At 26.3% G+C, this 20546-nt stretch overlaps 2 protein-coding genes across 3 annotated transcripts; both read right to left on the bottom strand.

Moving 5' to 3' along the window:
• Positions 1–5436: 5436 nt before the first annotated feature.
• LOC145845235 (kelch-like protein 25) lies at positions 5437–7935 on the bottom strand. The gene is made up of 2 exons (XM_082952657.1): positions 7713–7935; positions 5437–6890 (listed from the first exon to the last, which is right to left on the bottom strand). Exons 1-2 carry the CDS (start codon positions 7933–7935, stop codon positions 5437–5439), a joined length of 1677 nt encoding a protein of 558 aa, XP_082808783.1.
• Positions 7936–12790: 4855 nt separating this feature from the next.
• LOC145843915 (uncharacterized) lies at positions 12791–14887 on the bottom strand. Of its 2 annotated transcripts, XM_082951189.1 has the most exons (6): positions 14743–14887; positions 14350–14403; positions 14085–14144; positions 13790–13849; positions 13221–13406; positions 12791–12881 (listed from the first exon to the last, which is right to left on the bottom strand). In XM_082951189.1, the coding sequence occupies exons 1-5, from the start codon at positions 14843–14845 to the stop codon at positions 13225–13227; spliced, it is 459 nt and encodes a 152-aa protein (XP_082807315.1). In that variant the 5' UTR covers positions 14846–14887; the 3' UTR covers positions 12791–12881; positions 13221–13224. The 2 variants fall into 2 exon arrangements, with proteins under 2 accessions (XP_082807315.1, XP_082807316.1); XM_082951190.1 differs by lacking the exon at positions 14085–14144.
• Positions 14888–20546: the final 5659 nt, after the last annotated feature.

Genomic DNA, 20546 nt, shown 5'->3' with positions numbered 1-20546 from the left:
TTAATGATACCACAAAGTAAAACTCAATCCCTCAATTAATAATTATAGCAAAAATTTAAGTTGATTTTTACTTAATGATATACTGTATTAATTAATCCATAGTTAAAATTCAATTTAAGCTCTTTTTTATCCTGTTTTTATTTTACAATAACAAAAATTGGTCTTTTGCTATACAAAATGCTAATTTGTAACTTCATTTGTTTTTTTAAGTACAGATATGTGCATACCAAATACCTTTTAAGAAAATTAGTCAAATATATGAGTAAAGTAAACTAAAATTGTCTCCAAAGGATTATATTTTTCACTTAAATAGTTTTTTTTTGTTTATTTCAATGTAAATATTAAAGGGGTAGGTAGAACTCATGATGTAACTTGCTTGACTAATGAAAAATAAAAATGTTTAAAGTTGTAAAGGGAAGACTTAGATTGTTTTTTTTATAATTTAAAAATAATTTTATTGTCCTGGAAAAGATATTAAAAGGTATCCATGGTGTGCAACTCGATAACCAAAATATTCTTTGTGCACCAGGTCCTAGGACCAAACATTTTGAGCTTTTGTTTTATGTTGTTCAATAAATTAGAAAATATAATATGTTTTACATATTCAGAGTTTGCCAAATCCTATTATTAATTAATCCTATTTGTATTCATTGCATTACAATTGAACTATCAAAACAAACAACTGGCATGCCCTGTTTTCATGGTATTATAATGGCATTGAATAAAACTAAAACTTTTACAAACCCATAAGGATTAGACGCCTTAATTGCAAATAATTTTGAGTCGAACAAGGTTTTTATGGAAAAGAAAAAAATAAAAACAAATTAACTTATAGTTTTAAATCAAAAACAACAGTAAAATTACATTATGTAATTATTAATAACTGTTTAGTTGAAGAAAGGGTTATTATTAATGATATAAAACTTAAAATTTTAAACTATATAATGTTTTTCTTGTGCAAGCTAGTATTATAACTGTTAAATATTAACATATTGTGCATATATATAAAGTCATAGATTTTCGTTGAAGAAAAAGTTTTGTTTGCTTTTTTTATTTCCAACAAGAAAATTAGTTTAACTGGAAAAATATTTTAATTGCTCATTAACAACGTTAGCTTAAAATTTAATTGTTTTTAGGTTTTCTCATTGTTGGATTGCAAAGTTGTGACTTGCGACATGTTAAAAGTTTAAACTAACAACCAACTTTTAATAAAAATACGTATATTACTTTAAACTTATATAGCTTTAAAAATGGAAATTTTTAGGCATAAACAAAGTTATGAGCAACCTTGCTAATTTATTTTGCTTTTTAGCACAACGCTGTCGCTGACTAATTTAAGTGAGTAAATTTTGCATTTTAAGAATCTAAACGTCTCGGTTGCAACGAATTTTTATTTAGATCAGTTTTTAATAAGTTTCTCAAACAAGCAAATTTTACTTTAAAATCTGAACCTCAACTTTTAAAATTTGTTTTAAAAAAAATGTTTGGATTTTTTAAAATTTTACACCTAGAGGCAACATGGAATTAACTAAAATATTTTTTTTTATATGATAAAATTGAAGTTCAGTCTCATCATAGAGTTTGGTTAAAAATTAATTTTTATTTTAGAAATTCATTGCCGACATAGAAAATTAATAAAACTTAAAAGGTGGTTTTAAGTTAAACAAGGTGCATAAAACGTACTTAAGTTTTAAAAAAGTTTACTAAAAATTAGTTTAGTCAAGGCTCGAACTACAAACATTTTGCTTGAAATTGTGAGTTTGCTGTTGATAGCCAAAGCACACATAGAAACTAAAACTTACACTAATTACAAATACCGATGTCGTAGGCATCTTATTTTAGTAATCAAGATCAAAATTTTAAAATAAAAAAATTGATAGTTTAAAAAATAAATCTTAAATTTAGTGTATAATATACAAGTCCGGCAACTTAGTTATTAAACAATTATCTTATAATTACACTTATTTTACGGTGGATCCAGATTCCAGGCTATTTATGTTTATCTATTGCTGTTTTTATATTATATACATAACTATTTGTAACAGTCACTATTTTTTTTTTGTTATTGCATTAGTTAACAATAAACCGTTGTATGTTCAAATAAAACTGAATTTTGTTATTATTTTTTCTTTTCTCACAATAGTAAACTTCAAACAGCAGCTATTTATCTGATTTGTTATTTTCTAAACATTTCATTAACATGTATGTTGGAGCTTTAGAACAATTGATGATCTAATTTTCATGTGAATTAATTTTTAGATGTCTTTCTTATTTACTTGTGTATTTGTCTTTAATTCTCAAATAACAAGTATTTACTAAATAGGTCAACTTGCGTGCCTTGGTATCAAAATAATAGATTTAAATCGAAAAATTTATAAAAAGCGGGAGTTAAAATAATAAATGTTAAATAACTTTGAAAATTACTGTTTACTAGTATTGAATTTTCTTTCCAACTCTCTCGTGAGAATAATTTAAAATGCTTAAAACTAAACTTTCAAAACTATCAATTATTCGAAGTACAACAAGAGTTTGAAAAAAGCATTCATGTTTTTTGGTTTGTATTTAGAAGGTAAAAAAAATAATAAAATGGATATTTTTTTTCGGTCGCAAAACAAAGTTCGATTCAATTCAGAACTAAAATTTCTTTTACATACATATTTAAACTACCTCATAAATATAAAATCTACATATTATTTTATTATTGTAAACGTAAGCCTTACAAGTTGTAACGTTAGTCTAGTACGGGTTTAAAGAAGAGTTAATTAATTTATTTATTTTTACTTCTAGAACATGAAAAAGCAAAAACTTATTAGTAGGAAAAATTAATAAATTTTGGATCAGTAAAAATAAAATTGAACTGCTCTAATGTTACGTAAAGTATTAGTTATAATTTTTTAAATTTAATCATAACAAAAATAAAACTTGAACTTTGAGATATAGTATGTTGTACAGTGCAAAGTATGACAAAAGTACGTTATATTTTTCTACATAAGCTACTGAATTGAGAAAAAAGAAATGTCATGGAACAATAGCTTAGTGTAGACAGCTAAAACTTCAGTTCAGGTATGAAGAGGACAGCTAAAACTTCAGTTCAGGTATAGAGAAGACAGCTAAAACTTCAGTTCAGGTATGGAGAAAACAGTTAAATTCAGTTCAGGTGTAGAGGAGACAGTTAAAACTTCAGTTCAGGTATGGAGAGGACAGTTAAAACTTCAGTTCAAGTATGGAGAGGACAGTTAAAACTTCAGTTCAGGTATGGAGAAAACAGTTAAAACTTCAGTTCAGTTATTGGGAGGACAGTTAAAACTTCAGTTCAGGTACGGAGAAAACAGCTAAAACTTCAGTTCAGGTATGGAGAAAACAGTTAAAACTTCAGTTCAGGTATGGAGAAAACAGTTAAAACTTCAGTTCAGGTATGGAGAAAACAGCTAAAACTTCAGTTCAGGTATGGAGAAAACAGTTAAAACTTCAGTTCAGGTATGAAGAATACAGTTAAAAATTCAGTTCAGGTATGGAGAGGACAGCTAAAAATTCAGTTCAGGTATGGCGAAGACAGTTAAAATTTCAGTTCAGGTGTGGAGAAAACAGCTAAAACTTCAGTTCAGGTATGGAGAGGACAGCTAAAACTTCAGTTCAGGTATGGCGAAGACAGTTAAAAATTCAGTTCAGGTGTGGAGAAAACAGCTAAAACTTCAGTTCAGGTATGGAGAGGACAGCTAAAACTTCAGTTCAGGTATGGAGAGGACAGCTAAAACTTCAGTTCAGGTATGAAGAATACAGCTAAAACTTCAGTTCAGGTAACGAGAAGACAGATAAAACTTCAGTTCAGGTATGGCGAAGACAGCTAAAACTTCAGTTCAGGTATGGAGAGGACAGTTAAAACTTCAGTTCAGGTATGGAGAGGACAGCTAAAACTTCAGTTCAGGTATGAAGAATACGGTTTAAAATTCAGTTCAGGTATGGAGAAAACAGCTAAAACTTCAGTTCAGGTATGGAGAGGACAGTTAAAACTTCAGTTCAGGTATGTAGAAAACAACTAAAACTCCAGTTCAGGTATGGAGAGGACAATTAAAACTTCAGTTCAGGTATGGAGAGGACAGCTAAAACTTCAGTTCAGGTATGGAGAAGACAGCTAAAACTTCAGTTCAGGTATGGGGAGGACAGCTAAAACTTCAGTTCAGGTATGGAGAAAAATATTCAGTTCAGGTATGGAGAGGACAGCTAAAACTTCAGTTCAGGTATGGAGAGGACAGTTAAAACTTCAGTTCAGGTATAGAGAAGACAGTTAAAACTCCAGTTCAGGTATGAAGAATACAGTTAGAACTTCAGTTCAGGTATGGAGAGGACAGTTAAAACTTCAGTTATGGTATGGAGAAAACAATTAAAACTTCAGTTCAGGTATGGAGAAAACAGTTAAAACTTCAGTTCAGGTATGGAGAAAACAGCTAAAACTTCAGTTCAGGTATGGAGAAAACAGTTAAAACTTCAGTTCAGGTATGGAGAAGACAGTAAAACTTCAGTTCAGGTATGGAGAAGACAGCTAAAACTTCAGTTCAGGTATGGAAAAAACAGCTAAAACTTCAGTTCAGGTATGGAGAAAACAGTTAAAACTTCAGTTCAGGTATGAAGAAAACATTTAAAACTTCAGTTCAGGTATGGAGAAAACAGTTAAAAATTCAGTTCAGGTATGGAGAAGACAGTTAAAACTTCAGTTCAGGTATGGAGAAGACAGCTAAAACTTCAGTTCAGGTATGGAAAAAACAGCTAAAACTTCAGTTCAGGTATGGAGAAAACAGCTAAAACTTCAGTTCAGGTATGGCGAAGACAGCTAAAACTTCAGTTCAGGTATGGAAAAAACAGCTAAAACTTCAGTTCAGGTATGGAGAAAACAGCTAAAACTTCAATTCAGGTATGGAGAGGACAGCTAAAACTTCAGTTCAGGTATGGAGAGGACAGCTAAAACTTTAGTTCAGGTATGGAGAGGACAGCTAAAACTTCAGTTCAGGTATGGAGATAACAGCTAAAACTTCAGTTCAGGTATGGCGAAGACAGTTAAAACTTCAGTTCAGGTATGGAGAAAACAGCTAATACTTCAGTTCAGGTTTGGATAAGACAGTTAAAACTTCAGTTCAGGTATGGAGAAAGCAGCTAAAACTTCAGTTCAGGTATGGAGAAAACAGTTAAAACTTCAGTTCAGGTATGGAGAGGACAGCTAAAACTTCAGTTCAGGTATGGAAAAAACAGCTAAAACTTCAGTTCAGGAATGGAGAGGACAGTTAAAACTTCAGTTCAGGTATGGAGAAAACAGCTAAAACTTCTGTTCAGGTATGGAGAGGACAGTTAAAACTTTAGTTCAGGTATGAAGAAAACAGCTAAAAATTCAGTTCAGGTATGGAAAAAACAGTTAAAACTTCAGTTCAGGTATGAAGAATACAGTTAAAACTTCAGTTCAGGTATGGGTATACAAGTGAATGCTCGTTTTCCGCTTGTTGCCGCAAAGTTTTCTTCTGACCATCCTCCAGTTTCGACATCGTAACACAAAGCTGTTCTAGATTCATGTGCGATCATAACAAGCTTGCTTCCAACTGAAAAACCGCAAGAAACGTTGTTTAAATTAAACGCAATCGAGTTTGGTTTCGGTTTGAGGGAAACGAACTTATTGAAGTTAGAATCAAATACTTCACACGATACTTTAGTCACAGCACTTCCCAAGACAAACAGTTTGTTTCTCACAGAAACCGAACTGTGAAAGCATCTTCTTTCAATCATGTCAGGCATTGGGGACCATGAATTAGACACGTGATCGTAAGATTCAACTGTTTTCAAACCGTATAAGTTTGGAATATTCACTCCACCTGTGACTACGACTCTACCTTCGAAAGTTGTGCAATCTGCCTCTGCTCTTGCACCGTTCATTCTGGCAACTCTTTTCCATTTGTTGTCGCTTGCGTCAAACTTCCTGCAAAAATCTGTATATTGCAATCTTCCTTTCCTCAACGTTCGACCTCCAACTAAATACACTGAACCCATGAACGCACAGGCACAGCAGCCTTCTTGAAAATCAAACATGGTAGCGACGCGCTCCCAACTTTTAGTTTTTACAGAGTATTTCTCAACACACTTCAGATTCTGAACGTTGTTTGTCGGTCCTCCAAAAACATAAATTGCTCCTCTGCAAAAAACCGTTTTTGAATTTTTACGAGCAATCTTCAACGTGTCAAAATAGTCTACCAAAGTAGAGTTTCTGCACTTGAATTTAACTTGTTTAGCATTATCAACTGATTCTTCGAAACTAACAGTACATCCTCCATTAACCAACACACTAAACATGCCGTTACTACAATACCTACTTTTATGAGTTATGCTGGAGTTATTTTTGCACGAAGCTCTTCTGTTATGTATAACACTTTTCAATATGGCTGTGCAGTCGTTGTTGTTTGTAAATATAAGGTTTTTGTTAAAAATACTGTTTAAAGCATGATCGGATAACAAATTCAAACGGACCTTCATGAAAAGACTCTTAAAAGATTTGCTTCTCTTTTTATTATCATATATTACCCAGTTTTTAACCGCATGAAACATCTCCAATTCGGAATCGATGTTAACTTCGGAACTTGAAATGATATTTCTTATGATATTGTAATCCAACTCTAGAAAATTAATACTTTCGCTCACCATCACGAAACAACGTTGAATGTGACACAATGCTAGTTTGGCGAGTTTGTTAAAGCTAAAATAACTTGCCACTTGGTAAAACGTAGCCACATTTTGAACATCGAATTCGTTCTCAATGTTGTGCAGGTTGTTCGTATTTTGTTGTTCTTCATTCAACAAAACATTATTCACTTTCATGAAGGCAATAAAGTTGTTTTGGTCCAGCTGTCTTTTTGCTGTAAAGTAAAACATTGTATTGTTTTTGTAGTATACAGCTTACAAAATATTTTGTTTATATACAAGGATCTTTTGAATAATTAAAAAGTCAATAGATTTTGACTTAAAAATAAATTGTTATTAAGAGTTTTTTATGTATTAACAATTTATTTTTTAATTAGTGTTTTTAACTTAAAGCATTAAAATTATAAAGTAATTAGTTAAAAGAATATATACCTTTTTTAACAATTATACTTCAAATAATTGAAACAAAATAATGCGTAGTTTGTTTAGTTATTTTTTAAAGTCATTGAATGTAGATATATATGTGCAGGCAGGGTTGTAAGAATTTTTTTGAAAATTGAACACTCGATTAACGTTATGTTTTAATGTAAAATTTTATGCTCGATTAATTTTTATGAACCTAAACGACTTGAAGAAAATAAAACTGATTTATATCTTTATATGTTTAATTTATTTAACTAATTTTACAGATATTTTATACAATCCTTTTAAATACCGAATAAATTTCGAATTATAATGTTAAAAGGATATTGATAACTATCAAAAATTTTATTATACTAAACTTATTCCCGTTTTAGCAGTGCTTGCAAAACCATTGATTAAACAACTTAGTATAAATTTATTCAACAATTGGTCACAAAGCTTACACTCTTTCGCCTTAACAAGAACTAAATTAGTTTTTATATTTACCTAATTAAACTACTTAAAACTGTTTAGGAAAACTTCAATTAACTGTTTAAACATTCTGCTAATTAATTCAAGTAGTTTTTAAAATGTATTTTTTTCAATATTTTAAATGGTTATAAAATCAAAAAAACCTGTGAAAGCAACATCATTATACAACTGCAAAACACTTTCGTCATTGATAGCTGTCTTTTTAGTCAATATGACAAAGTTATTTTCTCTATTGTCTAGAAAGTTTGCATCACAATTCTGTACGTTTTCATTGATATTTCCATGTTTCTTCTTTTTTGCAATAGTTCTATATTGATCATCATTGACATGGAAGCCTTTTTTTCTTTTCAAACTAAGTTTACTCATTGCTTTGAAATTATAATTATTCAAAAAAAAAAAAATTGTTAAAATAGTTATAATAAGAATAATTACTTTAAGTAAAATTTTGTTTTTAAAAGTTAAAGTATTTTCTTTTACGCTTTAGGGTTTTTATCTGATATTAAATATATAATTAGTTTGCAAGGTTTGATTTACAACTCAGTTCATCAGAATGCGTTCCGGATGACTGACTCGACATTCAAACACTTTTGAAAGTTGCAGTTTCAGTGCAACTGTTGCTGAACTAAATACTGCAGCAGACGGACTGTCAAATAAAATATTACCTGCCAATAGTTTTTTAAGTTTCATTTTGTTACAAAGTTTTCTGTGTCATACATTTTAACTATTATTTTAAATGTGATTAATATATAATACCTTGTAGCCTGTATCAATTTAAACTACTAAAAACAATAAATTTATTCTAATTATAATACTTAAAATAGTTTTATTTTGTATTATCATATCTAGGCCTAATTGAATGACAGTAACACTAAAAATTTTCAAAGTTAAAACAATATAAGAAAAGCAAAAAAAAAAAAATAAATTTTAAGGTAAACAATTGTAGTTGCTAAAATAAATTTATGTTTATAGTCTTTTTAAAATAAGTTATATAAAATCTAGTTACAGTATAAAACACAAATATAAAAAGTTGTTACAAATAATTTAACTATTTTAAATCTATTAAATTTTGTACCTACTTTTTAAAATGTTTTTGTTTAAAACTTCCTTGCTAACAAAAATCTTATATCTTTTAAATTAAAAAAATATTTTTTATTAAACTATTTAAATTGCTTTTCTTACGAAATATTACTTATTAAGTAAAAAATACATTTTGAATAATACTAACAAAAGTATGTTGTATAAAAGTTTTTAGAAAAAACAAAAGTCTATAAAAATGGGTTTGAAAAAAAATTATGTTAATTTTTTCTTTACAAAACCAGAACTATTTAGAGCAGGGTACCCTTGTACCAAAATTACTTAAAAACCATAATAAAAACATTTTTAATTAAATAATTGAATAATTTAAAAAGCTTTTTTTGCTCTTTACCAGTAAATTCAGAATGTTTAGTGTAAGTTTAAAACTATGACCTCATTATGACCTCATGGCCCCCATTTGGCCTCTTTGCTGCTCATTGCCCCCTGAGTATCCGTCATGGCCCACTTTAGGAAACCCTGATTTAGAGACTACGAATTTTTGGAATAACAGTTTTAATAAAAATATGGTTTCCAAGATGAATATCCTTCTAAATTTTCCATATACTTTTGTTACTCAATTTAATAAGTTAAAACAATGTACTATAACCTTCAAATTTCTTTTTATGATGATTAAGAAACTTAAGAGTAACCTGTATTTACTAAAACTTATACAACTTTGTTTTACCTGAGTTGTCGAAAAACCTTTAAATTCTATATAAAAATTTATATTATATTATTAATTCTCAACTAAACCATCAGGTTTATTTTTATTATATAGGGCTATGTCTGAGATGTTCATTTTAATTGGATTAGGATAACAAAAGAGAGCAGTAACAAAAGTTTACTGTAAATCAAATGCTGATTATTGTATAAAGTTTTATTTTATCTTAAATAAAAATATAAATAATTTTTTAGTCTAAAACACAAGTAGTCTTCTTTTCTGTCCACTAACTAAAATTGTTGAGCTGAAATGACAAATAAAAAACTAGACCACAAAGAAATTGTTTTAAAAATAAAAATTTTTGCAAACAGCCATTTTGTTAGTTGACATACAGAATCAGGCCTTAAAAATGGTTTAAGTAGTTTGTAAAGCAAATTATAATTGAGTTATTGACATCACTAAAACTAATTGAACTTTTATAAAAATATCTCCTGTACAAGTTTGTATGTTTTTTCAAGATTACTTTCAAGAAAGCTTTAAGTTTTTTATTTTTCAAACTTTCATTCAGACTTGCCATTTCGATTTATAATTACTAATAAAGTAATAAAAAAGAAAAAAATTAATCAGTGTTCAGTTTGTTATCTAATCGTAGTATTTAGGAATTTCTGCTACCAGGTAAGTTAGATATCAGATAGGCACTAACAAAATACTTTTCTACTAACTTTGAAGAATAAAGCTGTTTAACAAAACAATACAAAAAAGTTTACACTTGCATTGTCAATAAAAACTTTATTTAAACTAATTACACAACACCTTAAAAACATGATTAGGTTTCTGTTTAATGACTATTGGTTATTATTGAAAAAAAAAAAGTATTTTGATCATGAAAACAGGAAAAAGTGTAGAACTTTTGAATTATTTTTTATGTAAATTAAGTTCTTAGCTAAACAAAATTAATTTTTTTTGGACCATTAGTTATTGCTATACTTCTTCTAAAATGATTCTCGTTAGCTTAAACCTAAAAATATGAGTGAATAAAATTGTGTAAAACTTCGTTTAAACTTTTGGAAAAAATATACTGTAGTTGAATTATTTTTCTTATCATTCAGATTTATACAAACAAATTTTAATTATCAATCAATTCATGAATAAAGCTTTTATTGTGTCCAAATAGACAAACTTGGTTTATTAAAAAACTGGTTTAGTCATTCACCATCTATGATTTAGTTAATTGTAAATTATCATAGTTTAAAACAAATCACCCTTAGATACTATTTTCTTCTCGTCTTTTTTGTGAACAGTTGTTCTATTTCATAATTCTAAGATGCAACACTACAGCGCCTGTTCGAACACACAGCTGTTAAAACTTTTATAAAAGCGTGTTTATTTAAATTTTTCGAAAATTTTCTGCATATTGAGTTTCATAAACTTTTTTAGTATTGATTATGAGAGCTTTGTGATAGGAATATTTTTGTAAATAATTTAAAATTAACTTCAAACTCAAAAGTGTTGTAAATACGGGGTAGTTTGATTGGTTGCCTTTTACAGTGCCACCTCTGAAAAAAAAATAAAAAAAGATCAATTTTAGTTGTAATTAAATTATTCCATCGGAAACTTTACTTACGATGATATATTTTCTTGTACTTTTTTATAAAGTTTTTAAATGATGATTGTATAAGTAAAAATATGTAATCATTAGACATTACTTTTGTTTTATAGCACAATTACGTCGTAATCAGCTGTAACAGAATTTTAATTTTAAAATTGTTTGTAAAGATACAAAGAATATATAAATTATAAGAGATTTTGATGTAAAGAAAACCTTCACTTATTTTGTTCTTTTTAATGCCTAGATCTACGATATTTTAATTTTAAAAATTTAAAAATTTTTAGATTTAATCACATTTGCATGTGACTTTAGCCATCTTTTTGAATAAGTTAAAAAGCTAAAGAAACAAAGTTTGGTACATTTTAAATGTAATTTAAACTAGAGTATATGTGTGGTAATACAAAACAGTAAGTTAACCAAACCGTCCCAAACCGTGTAAATTATGTATTTCTAAAACTAAAGTTCATCTTAAAACGGCTGCATTTTAAAATCTGTTTGTAAACTAGCTACTGACAAATTTACTATTTTAAAGTATGAAAATGATTGGAAAACAGTGTTAGATTTTCCAACAAACGTACATCAATTTAAAGTACTTGTAAACTTTTGTTTATTTAAAAGTAGTTATCTAAAATAACAAATTACAGGCGCAAGAGTGCTTTGTTGCTTTATTTAAGCATTTATATTTGATATGTTGATCGTTTTTGATTGTTTTGAACACTACTAAAACTATATTTTACTAAATATATGTTTTTATAACAAAGTTAAATTATCCATTGTAAATTTGATTAATTAAAATGGTTTTTATTAATTTGAAGAAATAAACAATAATTTCTCAGTTAAACTTAGAATCTGATAAACTAAAACCGTAGTTGTCTTTTTAATTATTATTTTGTATAAAATCACTAATACAACAACATGAGAGCTTCGTTTCAGCCTTAATATGCTTCTGAAGTTTTTAAATTTGAAGCTAATCAGTTTGTAAGGTTTTACTGTGAATGTAAAGATTAGCTAAAGCCATAAAAAAAAGCTTTCCAGCAACTTAAAAATTTGATTGTAAGTTTAAAAAATTTATAGAGTTTAGTAAGTGTTTCTGTTTTAAAGTATTATATTTAAACTTAAACCTTTTTTCTATAGACAAACTATGACTATTCTGTGTCAAATTACATATAATTATTATAGTTTTTACAGTTAATAACTTTATAGTTTATAAAAACTATAAATTTCTTATAATTCTTAACTTATATAAATTGGATGTTTTGTTGTTATAACTTTTATAAAACAAAAAGTTTAAAAGTAGTTGTAAATGGTTTTTATAATAGACGATATTTCAAAACTAATGTTTTCAAACGATTTATTTAAACCTCGTTTAAAATTTATTATATATAAAAAAATTATATGTAATATAAAAAAAAAAACTAATTTTCGAATCGTTTACTTAGTTTCGATGTTTAGCACATATCTTTAGAACGAAATAACTTATATTATTGTATACGTGTGCAATTTCTAATATTTGAAATCTAAGTTTTATTTAATCAAAAATTAGTTGGACTCGGTTATATTGAAAACTAAAAAATTTAAAGAAAAATTTTTATACTAGACAGCCACACTTCTTAAGATTTTGAAGCAGCTATTTTTGAAAGTTTACTTCATATATACTTAAAAAGCATAATTTTCTAACAGTAGTCATTTAATAATTTCACAAGTGATTTTTTACACTTGGCAACTTTAACTGTTTTAATATAAAGTTCTAAAATTATAAGAGTTTTTTAAATTTAGTTATATAATTAATATTAAGTTTATAATACTTTATCGAACTCAATTATAAATATTGAGTTTTTATACATTTATACGAATTTCTGTTAAAAGAAATACAACGCTTTTTATGCATGTAGTTTATTTGATTAAAAAGCAATGAAATTTACAGAACAACAAACGTCATCATGGTAATCTTGCTTTTTCAAATGTTATCTGAAAAATAACAGTGTTAAAAAAATTACTCAGTCATATTTAAAACAGATAAAAAGACTTAATTACAACAACATCGAAAAAAAAGTGTGCTTAGTTTTACATATAAGTTTAAACTTGTTTCATAGTTATAAGCACAAAACAATTATATATAGTCAAAAAAAAAGTTAAAATCTTTTAGATTGTTGTTTTTTTTTGTTTCGCAGCATTTAATTAAAATCTACTGTTACTTATAGCTCGTTAATGATAGCATTTGACGGTTTATGAAACTGTTTAATATTAAAAAAGCATAAAAAATTATGAACGAAATATCAAAAATGTATAGATAATTTTTTCACATACCTGCTTAACAGATGAAGTGGTGGATACCGCATCCCTTGGCGTATGATCTTCTTCCGTAACATCTTGGTCTGCGTCTTCTGATGCATCTTGATCTTCTTCTTGGGAGACATCTGTATCTTCTTCTCACTGGAACGCATCTAACTGGATGGTAGTAACCTTTTGAGTATCCCTTTTGGTAGTATTGGTCTGTGGAATAATAGTTTGTTTAATACATTGCTACATTTTAATAGTTTTAATTTTAAGTAGAAAATAGTTGGTTGAATATATTGATACATTTTGTATATACAGTATTGTTATAATGAAGATAAGAACATGTAGAATACAAGCTAATCAATATATAAATATTTTTAAACTGATAATTTGTTAAATTTTTAAGCCTTAAAGTTTTTGTATTTTTTTTTGTATTTTGTATTATTTCTGATTTATTTAGCTTGAGTTGTTTTTATTTTTCTTACGTCACTTAAAATATTTTAATCTTCAATAAGTTAAACTTAAGTTAAATAAACTTATAAGAATATTTAGTTATTAGTATTTTTTTACATAATATTATTATTCTTTTTTAATTTCACCTGGGATTCTGAGTCCGTTAGTTGGTCCGTACTTTTCTTTTGGAGTGTATGGGTGGTAGTCTGTTAAATCAATAAGTTTAATGAGTTTTTAGATAAAAAAAAAATTGATTGTATTAAAGTTTCTTTATTTGATGAAATTATAAAGTAATTTAAAGCGATAAAAATAGTTTTAGTTATTTTAAGTCGATTTCTAAACAAAATGCCATTTTAGACGTTTAAATTTTTAAGTTTTTATATTGTTTTATGTTTTTTTACTGAGTTAACAAGTGTATACAATAATATTTTAACTTCTTACCTGGGATTCTGAGTCCATTAGTTGGTCCGTACTTTTCCTTTGGAGTGTATGGGTGGTAATCTGTTAAATATAAAATAATAAATCGTTAGTTTTATGTTACAAAAATCAATTTACAGAAATTTAATTATTAGATACATTAATAACAAATAATAATTTAAATTCAAAGTTAAATCAACATTTTGTTCTTACAACACTAAAAGATAGTAGTATAAAAGTGTGTCATACAAAGAAGTTTAGTCAATTTTTTTATCATCAAATAATTTACCTGGGATTTTAAGTCCGTTGGCTGGCCCGTATTTTTCTGCTGGTGATGGAAGATCTGTAAAATAATAAAAAAATTGTATAAAGTATCATGTGTATATATATAAATATATAATAAACAATTAAATAGTTAACGTTGGAATCATATAAAAGAAATAAAACTGAAAAAAACTTGTTATACAAATTTAAACATTTGAAATTTATTCGAAAAGTGTTAAAAATGACTTTAACTTTTTAGCTTTACACAGTTTTAAACTTGTTTAATGTACTTTACTAAAAGTTTAAACTTTTGAATAGTTCTACAACGCTGTGCATACAATTTTTTTCAATATTTAATCATAAATAGTATTTTATACCTTATGCTTTCAGTAAGAAATTTGTTAACTTTGTATATTACCTGGAATGATGAGACCGTTAGCTGGTCCATATTCGTTTTCTGGGCATGGGTTTGGGATGGCAAGAGCACATCCAACAAGAGCAATGAGAACAATCAATTTCATTTTGATATTTCACAACTGAATAATTGATACTGAATACTTTGAGTTGATTTGTGAGGGTTTATATACTTATTTTTAACATTAAAAATCACAAAGTCGTTACCACAGGTAAATCTATTTTTGGTCTACGAACCACAAAATTGGTCCATGTTTGGTTTTGAAACCGATTTTTTGAAAATAAGCCAATAAAATTGCGACACTGCTCAACTTAAGCACTTAATTCAAACCTCAAATATATTTAAGCGCGATTTTTCGTTTGTTGTTTGTATAAAATAACCAAACTTTCATAACCACTTAGCAGTAAAATAAACATTTATATATCTGCCAGTTAAAGTTTTACACTGCAAATGTTATAAATGTTAGATAATCTATTTAGTTACTAGTACACAGATATTTTATTGTAAATTTTTATATAAAAATTATCTATTAAAGAAAATCACACTTTTAGTAAGAAAAAGTTACTTAAAACAACTTTTGTAAACCTTCTTAATACAATAGCAAATATATATTTTAAATTGTTGTACATGTAAATGTTCAATTTTTATATTTAGAGTTCTATATTTTAATATTATATATTTAGAGTAAAGTTATAAAAATAACTTGAATGTAATCGCTTGGATCTCATGTTACTTAATATAAATACTTTATTGCGTAATTTCATATTACACAAGTATAATGAGACTTATACAGTTTTAGTGAAAAATAAATAAACATTTGTTATTACATAATAAAAAATCAATTTTTAAAGATTTTAAGCTTTAAAAAAGATTGATTTTATGCAATTATTCAACATTTTTATATTCTAAAATATATCGTACAAATGTTTATTAAAGATTATTAGTATAAATTCAAACAGTTTAAATTAATTTTTTTTAATAAGTTTTCTTTCCTGAACAATAATAGTTATTAAAGTTAGTCAACTTAGTACTTATACAACTTTTGTGAATTTTTGAATAATGCATAAATTCCATTAGATGTATCAATGTTACTACAACTGGTCAAAGTAACAACAAAATTGCCTCAAAAATTTTAGACATACTAACATTTGAGTTGTTAGAACAAAATTTTAACGTTATGCTGAAAAACTAGAAAAAAAATGTTTTAATTAATGATTTTTATTTTGAATTATTAATCTTACTTATTTTCTGATACAAACCTATTTAGAGAGAGCTACTGCGAATTCTTAAAAAGTATTCTAAATAAGTTTGTTAATTTTCAGGGCATTTAGAATAAACACTTGATACAAATTATATGTAGTAGTTATAAAAGCTAAAGTTATTTCTTAATTAACAGGGAAACTATATAAAAAAGAAATAGAATAAAGTTTGAGTTTTTTAGTGGAGTAAAGGTAATAATTTAATGTTTTTGTAAAAGCTATTAATCTTTAGTTTAACTAATCTAATTCAAATCACAACCAAAACACATTTTGTTATCAAAATTAAACAAATAAAACCATTAGCAAACTTTAACTTTCCAAAGTCAAATAAATAGTGTTTGTCAAATATTAAAACTCTGAGTTATATTCTAATATCTTGCTTTAACTAATAAACTTCCAAACTACTTTTTGTTTTAACAATTGTGCTTAAATGCTCTGGTTAAAAAAGTTTTCAAACGTTCTGTTTTCTTAAAAGGTTATGAATTTTTGTTTCAAAGTTAGACTAAAAAAATCACTTACTTCAAAAGTTCACAGTTGCTATTTAGTTTTTTATTCGTTTTTATGTAAATTGAAACTGTATAAAAATAACGAAGCAAACTTGTATAACAAAACTAACGTGTACAAACTTTCATTAGATTTTTTTATAAATAGTTTTATATAGTTATTTGTCTTAAATAATAAAAAGATTGCTCAATTTACTCAAATCTAAAGAGCTTATTTAAATAAAGGTGTGCGAATTAAATGTTTTATTCACAACAGGGTTTCGGTGACAAAAAATTGTGACCTTGTCAATTTAAATAAAATACTTAACTTTTATTTTAATTCTAGTACTTGTTTTACTTAAAGAGGTCACAATTTTTCGTCACCGAAACCCGGTTGTAAATAATATATTTAGTTTGCACATTTTTCTATAAACAATTTTACAAAATTTCAAAATATAGCGCACAATATTGTAATACAATAAAACTAAGTAATGACGTTATATCTCTTTAAATTTTATTACTTTTTTACTTAAAGTATAGTTAAAATGCACTTAGTTTAATTTTAAATATAAAATCTTGTTTTGGTTTTTAAATAAAAAAACTTCTTCAACTTTCAACTAGCTTCTTAATAACGATAATAAAAATACACAAAAAACTTGAAATTTAGAACAACAACAAAAACAAAAAAAAAACACATTTATGTGTTAATTTGTGCAACAAAGTAAAATTCAAAAAACTTACATTTATATTAAGCTAACACTTAAAAAAGAAATTTGCATTTATTTACCTTACCAATAGTCTATACTAACAATGACTGAAAATAATAAAGGTGAATTTAGCACCAACTTTTTGAACGATTTCTAAAAAGATACATTAGGATATTTAGTATCATCCAGTAATTTAATTGATAGATACAATATATCTTAACAAAGTAAACTATAAAATTATGGTATAAAATATAAATAGAACGAAGTAATCTTCGATTAATTTCAAAATTTTTCTTTGAAGTTAAGAAGATTAAAATTCTTATTAACTTACTCTTAAGGATATTCTGATGATATGTGTTCTATTTATACAAGAGTTTTATAAATAATCTAGTTTTTAAAATTTTTATTTAAAATCCAAGTAAGCGTAATAAAATCATTTTTTTGATACGATGAACTAAAAGTAAATGTACCTAAGATACTATGAAAGAGTCAAATTAAGTTAGTTTATTTTTTTATGCATAAAATAATCAAATTAATAAAAAATAAAAAAGTATTTTTAGAAACCTAGCAGTAGAATAAGTCTTAGCTAAAAAAATCTTTTAGTTTTTATATGATGACAAAAAAAAGTATAGTTTTAGTAATGTCATATTATACTAAAAATAAAATTAAAACAGTTTCGGAAAAATTTTTAAGTTTTTATTTTTGCGAAATAGACAGAAAAGTTTTAAATAGACTGATCAAAAATATATCGTTATAATAAAGTTCAAACTTTAATTTTAAAGCCCAAAGCATTAATAATCAATTCATTTTAATTTGTTGTAATTAGATTAAATTAGTAAAATTATAACGTCAGTAAAGCTACAACCCAAATTAAGTTTCGACCCCTGACAGAGTTTTAAATAATAATTGGAACATTTTAAAAATATTAGTTTAATTTAAAAACTATTGGCCTGTTACTTCTTAATTTTCCATTTAATTTTTCAACGCATTACTAATAAGTGCTTTTTAAAGGTGCGAAATTTCCAACTTTGTACTACATGAACATATTGTATTAGAACTTTAGCAAAAAAAAAGTTAGATAGTTTAACAGTATATCTTAAAGAAATTAAAATTGTAATAAAATATAACAACTACTATATTTAATATTTGTAGGTCTAGCAGTAGACTAAGTTTAATCTGAACTTGGCTTTTATGACTATTTAACTAATTAACCTTAGTTTATTGTTTAATAAACCCAAAAAAAAAATCAAGTTTTTCCGATATTTATAAATAAAAACAGTTTCAGTTTTGAGTTTTACTTTTTACTTCAGACAAAAAAATAACAATTTTCTTTGTAAATATCAAACTTCTTTTTATACAAGTTTGCAGTAATACACGCTTGTTTGAAGATCGGATATAGAATCACTATCAAAATCGGATAACACATTTAGAATAAACAACAATATAAAAATGACGGTTACATAATAGTTATTATTGAGGAACTTTAATAGATTTACAAACTTATTCGGTTCAACTTTTTACTTTTGCAAAACAAGATCCTAAAAGCTTTAATTGAAGACATTCTAACTAATTTAAACCTAACAGTGAAATGCGCCAATGTAAAATCGGCTAAAGAGAGTTTTTTGGTCAATAATTAAATTATTTATATTTTCTTGTTATCTGTTTAGATCAGGGTTTCCCAAAGTGGGCCAAGTGACAGATACTCAGGGGCCATGAGGTCATAATTTGAACCTTACACTAGATATTCTCAAGCTGCAGATGAAGAGCAAAAAAAAGGTCTTAGGTGTTTTTATTGTAGACTTTGAGTAATCTTGTTGAAGGGGGCCAAGGCTTTTTTAATTTCTTTAAAGGGGCCATTTGCAAAAAAAATTTTGGAAACCCTGATTTAGATTCATACACCATAGAACTTGACGTTTCTTACTTTACATTTTATTTATGCAAAAGAAAAAGCCAAATTTAGTTTAGAAACTTATAAGTATATTTATCCATATAATATTTAGCAGTAGAATGAAAGACGTTTTGAGTATTACCTTTTATTTTTAGGAGAAAATACTGAAATTAATTTATACTATTTACATTAAATTTACCAAAGAAGGCACGTAATTTAAAACTGGCTGGAAATAATTTAGTAGATAATTAAACTATATGTTATTAGCTACTACTTTGTAAATATGCATACAAAATTTGTGTAAAAGAACACTTAAAGTTTTAAATACTATACTTTTTTAGTAGAAAAAACACTGAAACTTTTTATGCCCTGAAGAAAGTAAATTTTTTTTCATTCCTTATAAAACATAGCAGCAAAAGACATAACTTTTTGAGTAATACCTTTTGTTTAAAGATAAGATATTAAGTTAAATTATTTTTTATTAATTTATACAAAATCTAGCAGTAAAATACACATGATCTTAGATCGGTTCGGAATGCTGGCTTTAATCTATAACTAACTTTTATATGGTTACTTGCTGTTAACTTCTAATAATTATACGTAAGAAGACATGAAGCTTCAAATTTTACCTTTTACGAGTACGACAAAAGTACTAAATTTTACCATAGACTTTTAAATTATTTCTACATAAAATTTAGCAGTAGAAGACGCAAGACCTAAGATAAGCTGGACAGAATCTTTAGTTGTTTTTATTTTGTTTTAACTACTAGTTATTAAATAAGTACCTATAATTCACACTTGAAAATACTTGAAGTTTTGAAAATAAAAGTACTTGAAGTTTTGTCTTATATTTAAACGATTAAAAACAAACACTTAAAATTTACATCTTAAAAAAATTATTTTTATCCAGTTAGAATTTAGCAGTAAAATACATATGATCTAAGATTTTTTAATCCTTCACACAAAAACACTTTGATTGTTATATTTTATTTATGCAAAATAAAATTACCAAAATCAACCAAAGTTTTATTATTGTTTTATAAAATAATCTAGCAATAGAATACGCAAGATTTGAGATCGGCATGGTAGAATATTTAGATAAGAATTAATTTAAAATGTTTAGCTACTACTTATTAAAGAATAATCTAACATTTATATACAACAAAGTTGAAACTTTTAGTGTTGTCTTTTATTTATGCAAATAAAACATCAAAATTCCACCTTATTATTATCTAAATATTTTAATTTATATGATACCTAGCAGTAGGATAAGATGACAGGACGTTTTGAGTTCTACCTTTTATTCATGCAAATAAAAATTCCAAATTTTAACAAATTTTTTATTTTATTCAAATATTTAGCAGTAGATCACGCAAGATCTGAGATCTGCTGGACATTATCTTTAGTTAGTTTTTGTCTTAAGTAGTACTGTTAAATAAGCATCTAATATTTTTATGCCACAAATTTTTAC

The sequence above is a fragment of the Thalia democratica genome, chromosome 9 (genome assembly GCF_965202585.1).
Source record: "Thalia democratica chromosome 9, ktThaDemo2.hap1.1, whole genome shotgun sequence".
Classification (NCBI taxonomy): domain Eukaryota; kingdom Metazoa; phylum Chordata; class Thaliacea; order Salpida; family Salpidae; genus Thalia; species Thalia democratica.
The sequence above is the reverse complement of the archived record's forward strand: the minus strand, read 5'-3'. Positions and strand labels throughout refer to the sequence as shown.

Coding starts and splice junctions, on each gene's coding strand:
- LOC145845235 (XM_082952657.1), bottom strand. CDS start 7,935: ATGAGTAAACTTAGTTTGAAAAGAAAAAAAGGCTTCCATGTCAATGAT. Junction 6,891..7,712: donor TAATGATGTTGCTTTCACAG/GTTTTTTTGATT, acceptor TTTACTTTACAG/CAAAAAGACAGCTGGACCAA.
- LOC145843915 (XM_082951189.1), bottom strand. CDS start 14,845: ATGAAATTGATTGTTCTCATTGCTCTTGTTGGATGTGCTCTTGCCATC. Junction 14,404..14,742: donor TAACGGTCTCATCATTCCAG/GTAATATACAAA, acceptor ATTATTTTACAG/ATCTTCCATCACCAGCAGAA. Junction 14,145..14,349: donor CAACGGACTTAAAATCCCAG/GTAAATTATTTG, acceptor TATATTTAACAG/ATTACCACCCATACACTCCA.